Here is a 13,110-nt window from a genome sequence, read left to right as displayed (position 1 = left end):
TAGGGAAAAAAGGAAGACACTAGGCCCCAGATAGCAGAGGGCCTTGTATCCCCAGAGCAGTGGAGAATGATCACAGTGGAGGAGTATAATACTGAGATCAGTGTTTCAGAAAAGCCACTGTGGTGACATCATGGAAAAGGGCTAGAGGAGGAGGGGTTTCAGGTAAGGGCATCAATAAAAAATCAGAAAACACCGAGAAGACTGGAATGAAGGCATGGAGGAGTCCATGATTTGAGAGCTAATTAGAGGCAAACCATACAGGATTTGGTGCCTTGTGAAATGGAAAACAATCTAGTAGGTGATGGTGATGCTGTTACCTAACAAGGCACAGACCATGGGAGAAGGAGTCTGGGAGCTACTTAGTTCTGTCTGAGCATGCTGAGTTTGGCTAACATGTCACTGGGATGTGAGCTCCATGACGGCAGGGATCTACCTTTTGTTCTGTGATATATCCCAAGCCTGGTAGGTTCTAGAAACAGAATGAGCCTGGTGCTCAAGATAATTCAGTGTTTTGTTTGTTTGTTTTTTAGAGGTTTTTGCTATAGGGTGCATGTGCTTGCCAGAAAGACAGAGAGAGACAGAGAGACAGGAAGTAAGAAATCACCCTTCCGGGAGGATGGCCATGCCACAGTTCCTCCCCTTCTATTCTCTTCTCAGGATCTTGGGCACACACGCACACGCGCCCAGTGTGAGTTTAAACCACTGGGTCCGGAACTTGGACCCGGGTCGACTACATGGGAGTCCAGCAACATAGCCATTACACCATCTGCTGGTCCCAGTAATTCAATGATGAATCCAGGGAGTTTGGGTGAAGACAGCCAATAGATTATCTATCATTGTCTATACAGGGCCAGAGCTCAGGGAGAGGGAGGATGAGCATGGAACCATAATGAATGGATCAGCGGGCTCAGGGGACATGTAAAGTATAAGAAGAGAAAACCAGTGTGGGAGTGGGTGTGGCTGGAAACCTGATGAATATCAGCCTGAAAGTTTGGTGAGAGAACTTGCCCACCATCCAGGGATCCCAGAAAGTCAAACTTCAGATGCTCTTAGTTTTTTGGCTAAATTTACCAAGAGAAGCCTCTCCTCTGCTGCTAGCAAAGGTAATGTTCTCCAGGTACAGCTGAGAGCAAGAGCTATTGCTGAGAATGAGAAAAGTCACAGGTGTCTATGGCTGCCATTGGTGTCAGCTTTCCCTCTTCGGAAACTATGTGGAAATTGCAAAATACATTAGGTAGATGATAGTTAGCCTAGTGTTCATAATCTTCCTTGCAGTGCTATGTGATTTGAATATTTTTAAAAGAGGTTGGTCATATTTTAATTCCAAATAGCCCACGTGAAAGCAGGGAGGGAAATACTCCTAAGTTGCGTGGCTAAGACCCTGCAATTAATATTCGTATGGTCCCATATATTTTATTTCTGTTATATCTGGGAAAACAGGTGCAGTGGGCTGCCTTAAGTTGGTATGACCAATTTCACAAGATCAGTTCCTTCAAAGAAGAATATTTCCTAGTCTAAATTTTAAGGTCACTTGGTCTAGAGTGACATATTTTCACTAAAACAAAACAAAACAAAACTCCATGTACTGTGCACCTCCTATTTGTCAGGTACTATGCTCACTGATGGAACTACAAAGAAAAAAGACCCATGCTCCCTTCCCTCAGGAAGTGTGTGGTCTACTGGGAGAGAAAGACACAAAAACATGATTTGGGTACAGTGGAACCTTTTCCAAGTGATCTCCACCCACCTTTGGTAACTCCAGTAGATTCCAAACTTTCAATACTCATCATGTCCCCTTTCCACACCAGTCATTAGCCCACTTCATTTATGTGTCTTCGATGTGTTTGAATCCATCAACTCAGTAACGTATTGACCTTCGTGGTCTGAGAGAGGCATGTCTCCAGGTTGCTTCTCCAGGTAACCAGCTCCCTCTGTAGGTCTGCTGGGGCAGGTGGGGGGAATCTCCTTTAGGTGTTTCTTGCCAGGAAAGAATTAAATCCAAACAAAGCCTGAATTGTAAACAATCAGGGCCACGCATAAGCTCACCAATGATAATGCCTTCATATTAATAACTGTCACAGAAAGTTGAAATTTTTCTTATGAACTCAGAGTCTCTGGAACTGTTAGAGTTGACTGTAGTGAATATCTTAACTCCAACCACATTACCATGCTGTGGAAGTCCTAAATCATATCACCTTCTTCTTTTGAATTTGGTTCTGTTGTTATTTTATGCCCCCCAACTAATAGCTGGGGAAAGGGAATTAGGCATGAAGGGAAAGGACGGAAAAAGTTTAGACTGGTATTTTAGAACTTGGCTGTTAGCATTTGCCAAAGGGGATGTTTGGTTTCAGAATGAGGGCTGGGGCATCTGTCTGTTGCCTGGATTAGCAAGTACGATATTACCTACATGACTATGCAATTAAAAACCATTTCTTCATTGAAAAGCATATGACCTATACTGTCCTAAAAGTTTCTTTGTTTATAAAACCTAGGTATTTAATCTCTCAGGGTTCAGAGTTCAATCATGGAAGCAGAGCCACCAAGATAAGCCCAGATAGTTGTTATGGGAATCAGACCCTGCACAGTCATGTGAGCTGCTGAAGAAGTCTGTGCAAAGCTATCACCTGGGATTCTGTGTGGCCCTGAGGTCACCGTGGGTCATCAGGGTCTAGAGCTGAAAGAAAAGCTGGATGTGAAATGGAGGAGAACATGACAAATTGGAATCCATGTCTGTCTCACACTGCCTTGAGAAAGAGCAGAACGCTTCACTTCCAAGGTAGTTTTTGGCCCAAGAATTGGAGAAACCAAAGGAGGTATGGCAAGATTTGAAGAAGCACCAGCCTGGGAACTGCCCTGCACCAGTATTGTGACCCAGCTGATCAGTGGCATGGTGGGAAGCTGCAACAGCACCTGGCACTCAGCACACCTGTTGGGCTGTGGTTTCATTTATGCCTTCAAAAACACATGCAGAGTTCTGTGGCCAACTCTAAATAGAGCACTACAGGGAAATATAGTTCAACTTGACTAGTTTGATACCATATTAACTTACCATAGAAATTATTATTCTATTTTCATTTAAAAAGATATCTTAGGGACCAGCAGGTGGTGTAGTGGTTAAGGTGCTAGACTCCCACATGGCTGACTGTGGTTGGAGTCCCAAACTCCACGGCTTGAAATTCACACTGGGCATGCGTGTGTGCATGCCCAAGATCCCAAGAGGAGAAGAGAAGGGATTGTGGTGTGGCCATGTCCTCCAAGGAGTGATTTCTCACCTTCTGTCTCACTGAGTCTCCAGTAAGTAGACACACCCTATAGCAAAAATCTCTCTCAGGAAAAAAAAAAAAAAAGATTTTTCTAGACAAGAAACTCTTGAAATACATGCCTTACCTATTGCTTGTTATTGTATTTCCAGCATCCCACCTGCTTAGTAAATTATTTTTTTAGTAATTCATTAAAAAATGGGTTCCAGCTTAAGTTATGACAGTATGATTTTCCATGTACAACTGCTTCATAGGACCAATATCCATCCCATCAGAATGCTGGTGAGCCCCTTTCATGCATGGAAGGTAACCCGACTTGAAACTTGTTTATGCGAGTGTGTGTTCTACACACTGATTAAACCATTAGCTTCTGCAAAGTCAGGACTAGTTTCAAAACAGCTGGTATCACAGACAGCAGTATAAGTCAACACTTCTGGGCCACCTTTCAATCTCAGTGGCATCTCAGTTCAGATTTCTGTGTCTGAAATAGTAATGCTCACTGTTAAATTCATTTCCCGAGCCAATTGTAGCATTAGAGTATCAGACCATAATATTGATTAAACACACCCATCCACACTTGACAAAATGGTAGATCGGAACATGGTCAGACCTTTTGCAAGAATTCCAACAGAACTTGATAGGCGGAACTAAATCTTTTTTTTTTTTTTTTTTTTGGAGAGGTTTTTGCTTTAAGGCATGTGCGCTCGCCAGACAGAGAGAGACAGGGAGACAGAAAGTGAGAAATCACCCCCCAGGGGGGATGGCCACGCCGCAGTCCCTTCTCCTCCATTCTCCTCTTGGGATCTTGGGCACGCACGCACATGCACCTGGCGTGAGTTTTAAGCCACTGGGTCTGGGACACGAACTGTGGTTGACTACGTGGGAGTCCAGCGACATAGCCATTACACTAACTGCTGGTCCCCCCAGAGCTAAATCTTGATGATTTACTGAGTACTGACTAGGCCGTGCTGTGTGATCCCTTCAGACCCAGTCCCACAAGCTCCTCTTGCTCCCACCCTAAGTCTGGCATATCTGGAGTCCCAGTGAGAAACAGCTTGGAGCCAAACAGCACCATCTCCCTCTCTGCTCCTTAGAGGTGTCACTGGCTTCTTCCACCTTTTTTTTCTGACTACTCCCAAGGCCATGAAGAAATGGAGAAACTTTTATTAAAACAGTAGGAAAACAAACTTGGCGGTGCTAGCTGACATAAACAAGCCAGATTTGGGGCTGTCAGCAGGGATATTGCAAAGTGTTGTTACAAACTATTTCCTATTATTTCCTCTGTCTAGCTCCTTCTTGATGCTTTGTTTTTCTCTCTGGGAACAGAGGAGATGTGAGGGAAAGGAATAAATAGTGTACAGACACACAGAGTTTAATACATGTTTATCGAAGTCCGTTAGGTAGAAGGCACTGTTAAGTGTGCTGTGGGTGCCTTGAGGGTGTACAGAATGTGGGCTATGAAGTCACAGTGTTTGGGGCAGACAGCTAGGCACACAGCCCACTGCGACTACATTTATATGCAGCTCGCTTCTCACGCACGTCCTTTGCACTGTAGTAATGAAAACAGCACCAAAGGAGAATTGCTCGACTTTCACTTCCTTTTCTAGAGACAATGTTTTGGTTTGAAAAGTTAAAAATGGCTATATCTTGTATTTGGGCCTAGGATTGAGGACATCGTGCTCATGTAAGTGACTGTTGTGTTTCTTAAGCACTTACTGTGTGCTGGGCAATATGGTAAGAAATTTCTGTGTATCTTTCCATTTTAACCTCCAAGCCACTCTATGAAATTGATACCATTAGTAATATTATCTTGGGAAACAACTCAGAGAAGTTAGATAAGTAGCCAACAATGTCACAGTCAGTAAGTGGAGGAGAGTGTGACCAGTACCCTGTTCACCATCCTCTACTGCTTCCCTCAGATCACACTGGCACCCTTACGGGAACTGTTCTTACCAATACGATTTTTGGCTTCTTTGAAGGCTATAGTCCCAACTGATGTAAAGATCTTTCCCAGAGGGGCCATCAGGGAGTGTGGTGGCTAAGGTGCTGGACTCCCACATAGCCGATGGCAGTTCAAGTCTCAGACCTGGCAGCTTGGAAAATATGTATGTGTGAGCCCAGAATCCCAAGAAGGGAATGGAAGAGAAGGGATTGCAGCATGGCTCTCTCTCTTGGCAGTGATTGCTCACTCTTTCTCTCTCTCTTGCTTTCTGGCAAGTGCACCCACCCTGTAGCAAAAATGTAAACAACAACAAAAAGGTAGTGTTCTTTAATTTAATATTATTATTTTTATTTGCCATAGGGTGCATATGCTTGCCAGAGAGAGAATGAGAGGGAAAGTGAGAAACCACCCCCCTGGGGGGGGATGGCCATGCTACAATCCCTTCTGCTCCATCTCCTCCTGAGATTTTGGGCATGCAAGTGTACATACCTGGCAGGATTTTCTTTTTCTTTTGTTTTGGAGAGATTTTTGCTATAGGACTTGTGCATTTGCCAGAGAAACAGAGAGGGGGAAAGTGAGAAATCACCCCCCAGGAGGTGATGGCCATGCCAAAAATCCCTTTTCCTACATTTTTCTCTCAGAATTTTATGTTCGTACACACACATACATGTCCAGAGCCCAAGCTTCTGGGTCTGGGACTCAAAACTGCAGTTCACCGTGTGGGAGTCCAGTGCCTTTACCACTATGCCACCTGCTGGTCCCCTAAACCTGTATTCTTAAGTAGGCAGTACCTCTAAAAATATTTTAATCATAAAGTTTGGTCTGTTTTATAAAATATTATGGAAACACAGCTTCAGCGTTTTCTTGGCTATGTGGATGGCTGCTTTTGTATTGCAGTAACAGAATTGTGTAATTGTGACAGACCATATATAACCTGCAGAGCTAAAATGTTTGCTCTCTGGCCCTTTATGGAAAAAATTTCCAGACCCTTTAGTCTAACAGCTTGTTGAACTACCACAAATTGCAAATTTAAAAATCTGATTAAAATAAAATTTTATTTACTGGCATGATGGAGAAAAAATACCTATTATTTAAAATCAAATTGCCTCCTATGGAGGGTCAACCCTGTTGAGTTGGTGACCTTCATGTTGAACAAGATCTTCGCTGTGCACTTGGGGGAGGGGGCGGGTCTAGTGAATTGGGGATTGGGTATACAGAGCTGCACTGTTCCATGTAACAGAAAGAGAAACATCTGGACAGAGCCAGAAGGAAAGGTGAGGACAGAAAGCAGGGGAAAGCATGTGGGCCCTGCATTTTAGAGCACAGGTACATACCTGGGCTGGGACAAGGTCCACGGGCGAAGCAAAAAGAGGAGAAAAATGACACACAATCCAGACTAATACAGGCTTGTGGGGCCAGGAGATCACCAATTAGTTTAATTCTATTATTATTTGCTTAGAGAGTTTTTTTGCTATTGGGCGCGTGTGCTTATCAGAGAGATAGACAGAGACAGAGAGACAGAAAGCGAGAAATCACCCCCACCAGGGGGGGGATGGCCATGCCACAATCCCGTCTCCTCCATTCTCCTCTGGGTATTTTGGTACGCACGCACTCACACCTGGCATGAGTTTTAAGCTGCTGGGTTCACAACTGAAACCGCAGTCAACAGCGTTGGAGTCCAGCAAGTAACCATTACACCACCTGCTAGTCCCACAATCACCAATTTAAACCTCTAGGAATTCTTTGAAATCACTGGGAGAATATTAGAAGTTATACAAAATATAGCTTGTAGTTTCTGGCCTGTCATACAAGACAGGGTGACCCTGACCGACCTCTGCATTATACCTAAACAATTAATTAAGGGAAAGAAATGTCATTATCAGATGGGAGGAAACTTAAATGTGCATAGTCTCCAAAAGGTGTGAACATTAGGCAATTTCCATGTGAGTGCCAATTTCACCACATTTGCCTTTCATATCAACACCTTCTTTTACAGCTCAAGGACACTAGGACTTCATTTTTCTACTTTTATAAAATGTTTCAACTTTGCCATGTTCTATTTTTTTTAGAGAGAGAGATTGTTTAAAAATAATTATTTATTTAATTTTGTTTATTTATTCATTTATTTTAATTTGACCAGAGAGAGACACACACATAGAGAGAGAGGAAAAGAGAGAAAGTAGGCCACCAGGTCCAGGATTCAAACCATAGTCAGCCATGTGGGAGTATCCAGTGCCTTAATCACCACACCACCTTTAGGTTCCCTTAGAGAGAGATTTTTACTATAGGGTGTTTGTGCTTGCCAGAGAGACCGAAAGCGAGAAATCACTCCCCAGGGGCCACGCTGCAATACCTTCTCCATTTTTTCTGTCAAGATCTTAAAGCATGCATGCACATGTGCCTGGCGTAAGTTTTAAGTTGTCAGGTCCAGGACTCAAGCTGCAGTCGACGCCGTGGGAGTCCAACGATGTAACCATTATACCATCTGCTGGTTCCTCCATTTTCTATTTTTATTTCTCTGTTTATGTAATGAGTTGCAGAATTTTCACTTTCCTAACAAGAAATCTATCAGGAAATATGTAATAGAAAGGGGCTCCAGGTGGCCCAGCAGTAAAGTGTGGTGTTTTGCGAAGGAGGCACACGGAGTAGCCAGAGTTGGGTCTGGAGACGCTTGGAGTTCACCAGGCATGTGTATACTGGTGCTGACTGAAGCTGGGTGTGGATTGCAGTGTCAAGTTCCCCTGGGGAGGCTCTCCCTCTCTCTGTCTCTTTTGTTCATGGAAGCAATAAATAAACAAACTTTATTTTTAAAAGAAAGAAAGAAAGATTTAGCCTGCAAAAAGGAGTTCTTACATATTTCCAAAGATGAGCTTTTTTCCAAATGAAAATATAGTAATTTCCAAAGATTACAGACTTAAATTCATAGATACATATTGATAGATATTAGAAATGGAAAAGACCTTAAGGGTCACCTTAGTTGCCCCCTTTTTGTCAAAACAGTTTCATTTAAAAAAAAAAATTCTTTCTTTCTTCTGAGAGAGAGAGAGAGAGAGAAGAAATGAGAGCTATGGAGACTGGCCCCCCAATATGCCACACTCAGCCAGCATGGGTCATAAGCACATGTGTGCCCCTTGTGCTCAGGGAGGTCCTGGGATGAAAACCCCCAACCTTCTGCATGTGGGTCCACTGCACCACTGCCTGGCTCCACAACTTTGTTATAGGGAAGATGACGGACATGCAGGGTCAGCTGGGTTCTTATGGCTGACTGAAGGGCTCGTACATTCTACCAGGCCAGAGCTTATGCCAGGTAAATTTTCAGCCAAATGTCTTCACATAAATAAATTCAGATGTTAACGTTCCCTTAGTTATTTACATTTTTAAACTCTGAGGTTTTAGTTTGCTAAACTAGCTTACTATACTTAATGGAAACTTAATTTATTTTGGCAAAAACATCTTTGATTTTAAAAGACAACTATTGAGGCCAGCAGTTGACATAACGGTTAAGGTGCTGGACTCCCACATGACTGACCATGGTTGGAGTCCTGGACCTGATGGCTTGTGTGTGTGTGCTTGCCTCAAATTCCAGGAGGAGAGTGGAGGAGAAGGGATTACAGCATGGCCATTCCCTTCTGGAGGATGATTTCTCACTTTCCCTGTCACTGTCTTTCTCTGGTGAAAACTTTAAAAAAAAAAAATGCAGGTTTGGGGCTAACTCCATAGACTAGTGACTAGAAAGCTAGTTACCACATGGCTGACCATGCAATTTGAATCCCTGCCCTGGTGGCTTGAAAAACACACCGATAGTTTGTGCACATGTGCTCAAAATCCCAACAGGATGGAGAAATGGAGGATGGAGGAGGAGGGATTGCCTCACAATCATGCCCTATTGGGGAGTGCTTTCTATCTCACTCTCTCTCTCTCTCAGCCTCTCTCTCTCTATCTCTCTCTCTCTCTCTCTTTTGAGCACACATCCTCTGGCAAAACCAAAATAAAAATACTACAGGTTTGTTCTTTTCCTCCCACAAACTCCAGCAGTACTTACTCACATATATAACCTATAATTGGCATGCACAGTACTATCTTTGCTTAACGTGTTGCTTTGCTTGAACTGCAAATCATTTGTAAGTGATCATTTAAAAGCCATCCTTCTCCCAGGCAGTATCTTATTTTCCTTGTCTGTGAGTTATTGTAAAAAATAATCCCATTTAGTTACCTTTAAAATCCAAATTTCTCATGAATTCATTGGTGTTATCTTCAAATAGTATACATTTGTGAAATGATCCTACGTATTTTCTGTTTGGATATTCCATCCTGAATTTGCATAACGCTCAGCACAAAGTCAGAACTTGCACAAGTGCAGTGAAATAACATACAAGGGAAGGAGAGGTATTCAAGCAACAGTGTTACTGAAGGCAAAGATGTTGAACAGGTGTGTTAATTTTTGCTATACAGGTGTGGAAAAGATACTACACCATTTTTTATAGTATTGCTTTGTGATGGTTACCTCCAGCCTTTCAGGTTTACATATGCAAAACTTTTTCATCATGCACTCTCAAAACATGCATCTCATTTACTTACAAATTACATATATGAATGATCTGATCTTTCAAGGCACATTATACTCAGGGTGAGGCTTTTCATTTTTCATAGTCTTGCATAACATTGTAGATAATAGTCTTCTGATCATTTTTCTTTTCTGGCCAAGTGCTTGTCAGATTCAATTAAATTTGTCATTGCTTTTACCTTGTAATGTCAGTGTTGGAAAACTTTTAGTAGGAGTACAAGTTTTAGCTCGGTGGCTTATGTTTACATTCCTATTAATGGTATATTTCATCTATGGGTTCCTTGCATGAACCTTATTCACTATAAGGTTCTTTTGGTTTAAAAGAACATATTAGAATCTGCACATTGAATTAGCAGACCCATCACTGTAGGTTTAGTGCACTGTAAGGGAATGAATGGGAAGAGCAACGCCCATCCCACCCCCAGTACTATAGAAGTTTCATTCTTCCATGAAGGCGTCTTGTATACTTATATGATAAGCAGATTGGACAATCCAGCCCTGTGGGGATTGAGGTGGACAAAGATCAGTTCTTGGTCCATGAAGAGTACAGGAGTGTGGTTCTGATGCTTTCATTTGTTTTGTTTTGTTTTGTTTTGTTTTTGATGCCACATTGATGAGATGTCCATAAAGGAGAACTAACAACTGGTCCCAAGAAGTCTCTAGAAGGAGAAAGAAGCAACCAACAGCTATTCCGTTCTCTAGAGGAGCTATTGAGTCATCGGAAAAGTCATGACATGTTTTTCCAAGTTTTTCTGTGCAAAAATATGTTGTGACTTTTCCGACGACTGAATATATCATTCACCCGATGGAACCAGAGTGTCCCTAATCTCTGTTGCACAGCAAAGGGAGCTTTACAGAAATGGAGATCTTTTAAAATCCCTGGGGTGGGACCAGCCATCTACATTTTATTTTCCCTTTACAAGCAAGACACAGGGGAAGTGAGAGGGAAAAGGAGAGAGCGACAGAGATTGATGCTCCTGAATCTTGCTTTGTGGTGATCATCCTGCCCCGGCTTCTCAATTAGCTAGGACTACTGGCACACAGCCATACTCAGCATGTTCAGGAACTGAATCCAGGCCTCCCACATGACTTCCAGGTGGTGGTGCTACCTGTGCCCAGGCATCTGTGTTTTTAAGAATTCTCTGGTAATTTCACTGTATAGTCAGAGATGAAAGTAAGCTAGCCGGGTCAATAGAAGGAAAATTTGGGCCAATATTTAGTGTATTCTGGATGGGAAAATTAATTCTGTATGCTGCAATGATATATAGTGAATGAATTAAAGGAAATAAATTTTAAAAAATAAATAAGTCCTAAAATTAAAAAAAGAAGAAGGAAAATAAAATGTAGAAGCTCATTAAAGATGAAGTGGCAAGAAAGATATCCTTGATAACATAGCTGGCAAAAGCAGGACAGTTACATAGCTTCAAATTGAGATAATAAAGATATTTTATTTCCCTGGACCACTTATTGATTATACAAAACTGAGGGTTGAGATGTTGGCAGAGACAATCTAAGATTTTTAACTGCTCTAAGAATGTCCGAAGGTCAGGACAAACAGATGACATAGTGGTTATGTCACTGGACCCTGACATGGGCAACCACAGTTCAAATCCAGACCCAGTGGCCTGAAACTCTAGGCCCATTTGTGTGAGTGCCCAAGATCCTGAGAGAAGAACTGAGAAGGGATTGCAGCATGGCTGCCCCCCTGGGGGGTGATTTCTCACTTTTCTTCTCTCTCTGTCTATCTTTTATCTTCCTGGCTAGGGCACACACCCTAAGGCAAAAACCTCTAGAAAAAAAAAGAATGTCCAAAGGACTTTGAGGCCTTTTGGCTTTGGAGGTTTGTAGGCTTATTTATGAACATCTCTAATCTTAGGTGATCTTCTGGGGCCTTTGACCTGTGGCTATTATGCTTATATGCACACTTACAAATGCATGCTCTCATTTAACTAAGAATACCTTATACCTTTTCACAGAACTTTATACTTAGAAGGTTAATTTGTTATAGAGATGTGCTAAGACTCTTGACCAAAGAAGATAAAGTGAATCTGTCTTAATCTGAGCAAGTCTTTTGATCTTTATCACATACTACTTTGCTTGTCTTGAGCCAGCCAGAAGGGCAGGAAGCCTTCGTTTCGGCTCCTCAGTGTCATGATCTGGTGAAGCACGTTCCACCCTGTGAGTGTTTCCTGAGCATTTGTCAGCCACCCCTGCACCTTTGCTTTTGTCGTAGGAAGCAGTGCAAGTATTGATTAAGCACTCGGCAGATGTCAATGCAAGGGACAAGAATTGGCAGACCCCCCTCCATGTGGCAGCAGCCAATAAGGCCGTCAAATGTGCGGAAGTGATCATTCCTCTCCTGAGCAGCGTCAATGTCTCCGACCGAGGTGGGCGCACAGCCTTGCACCACGCGGCTCTCAATGGACACGTGGAGGTGAGTGTTCTCATCTGTGGAAACTAGAATGCTCCTTATACACCCTCTTAGCTACAGTGGAACTCGATCTTATTGTCAAGACTTTTAGAGCATGTGGTGATAACACTTGTACACCAAACCTTAGGCAACTATATTTATTCTTAAATCTAGAGCCACAATGAATTGAAAAAATAGGCTGTCACTACTGTCTTTTCCTCCCATATGTATACCATAGGGTCTACTGTGACATCGTCTTCCTGCTTTCTTAGAACTCCAGCTCTCTGACTTGGCTTTAGACTTGATATTAATTTGACTTAGATGACCTGCAGCCAAGGGGGGAACCTTCACCATTACAGAACATATGCTTCATTTCATTGTTGCTATCTTTCAGATGGTCAATTTACTCTTGGCCAAAGGGGCAAACATCAATGCATTTGACAAGAAGGACCGGCGTGCTCTGCACTGGGCAGCATATATGGGTAAGGATGAAATGCCTGAAAAGCAAAGTGTACATAATCTTGACTATTGTCACAAGCCAGGGATCTCTTGTTGACTGCGTGGGTTTTCTCGTTGACTTCTTTTCAAGCTCGGCTTTCAATTAAATGAAGATTCTGTTCATTTTGCTGCTACGCATAGAGTACCCTAGTTAGGTAGTTTCTCTTTTCTTACCGTTTTGGCTTTGTTAGAGATGTATTTATCCTACGAAGAGGAGGAGGGATAAATCATGGCCTGGACCGCTCTGAATGTGCTTCAGCCTGCATTGGAAGGCTTACCACAGTATGCTTATTTGAATTTGTCAAGGCAGCAAAATAGGTGTTTTATAAAAAAGGAGGACTGACTAGCATAGCAAGGATACAAATTCCATTTGCCTTTTTATTTATTAAAATTTTTGAAAGGAACAAAAAGCAGGGAAGAAAGGACAACCCCCTGG

At 42.5% G+C, this 13,110-nt stretch overlaps 1 protein-coding gene across 6 annotated transcripts in view; it reads left to right on the top strand.

The window, feature by feature from the left end:
• ANKRD44 (ankyrin repeat domain 44) overlaps positions 1-13,110 on the top strand; it is a 219,690-nt gene that overhangs the window by 58,789 nt on the left and 147,791 nt on the right. For all 6 annotated transcript variants that reach the window (XM_006159916.3, XM_027776323.1, XM_006159917.3 and 3 more), the window contains exons 4-5: positions 12,000-12,200; positions 12,571-12,658. In XM_006159916.3, the coding sequence (XP_006159978.1) occupies positions 12,000-12,200; positions 12,571-12,658 (289 nt within the window). The remainder of the gene's footprint in view (positions 1-11,999; positions 12,201-12,570; positions 12,659-13,110) is intronic.

Source organism: Tupaia chinensis, unplaced genomic scaffold, assembly GCF_000334495.1.
Source record: "Tupaia chinensis unplaced genomic scaffold, TupChi_1.0 Scaffold000661_1, whole genome shotgun sequence".
In the NCBI taxonomy this organism is placed as follows: Eukaryota; Metazoa; Chordata; class Mammalia; order Scandentia; family Tupaiidae; genus Tupaia; species Tupaia belangeri.
Note: the sequence above shows the minus strand (reverse complement) of the source record. Positions and strands in the feature narration are given on the sequence as shown.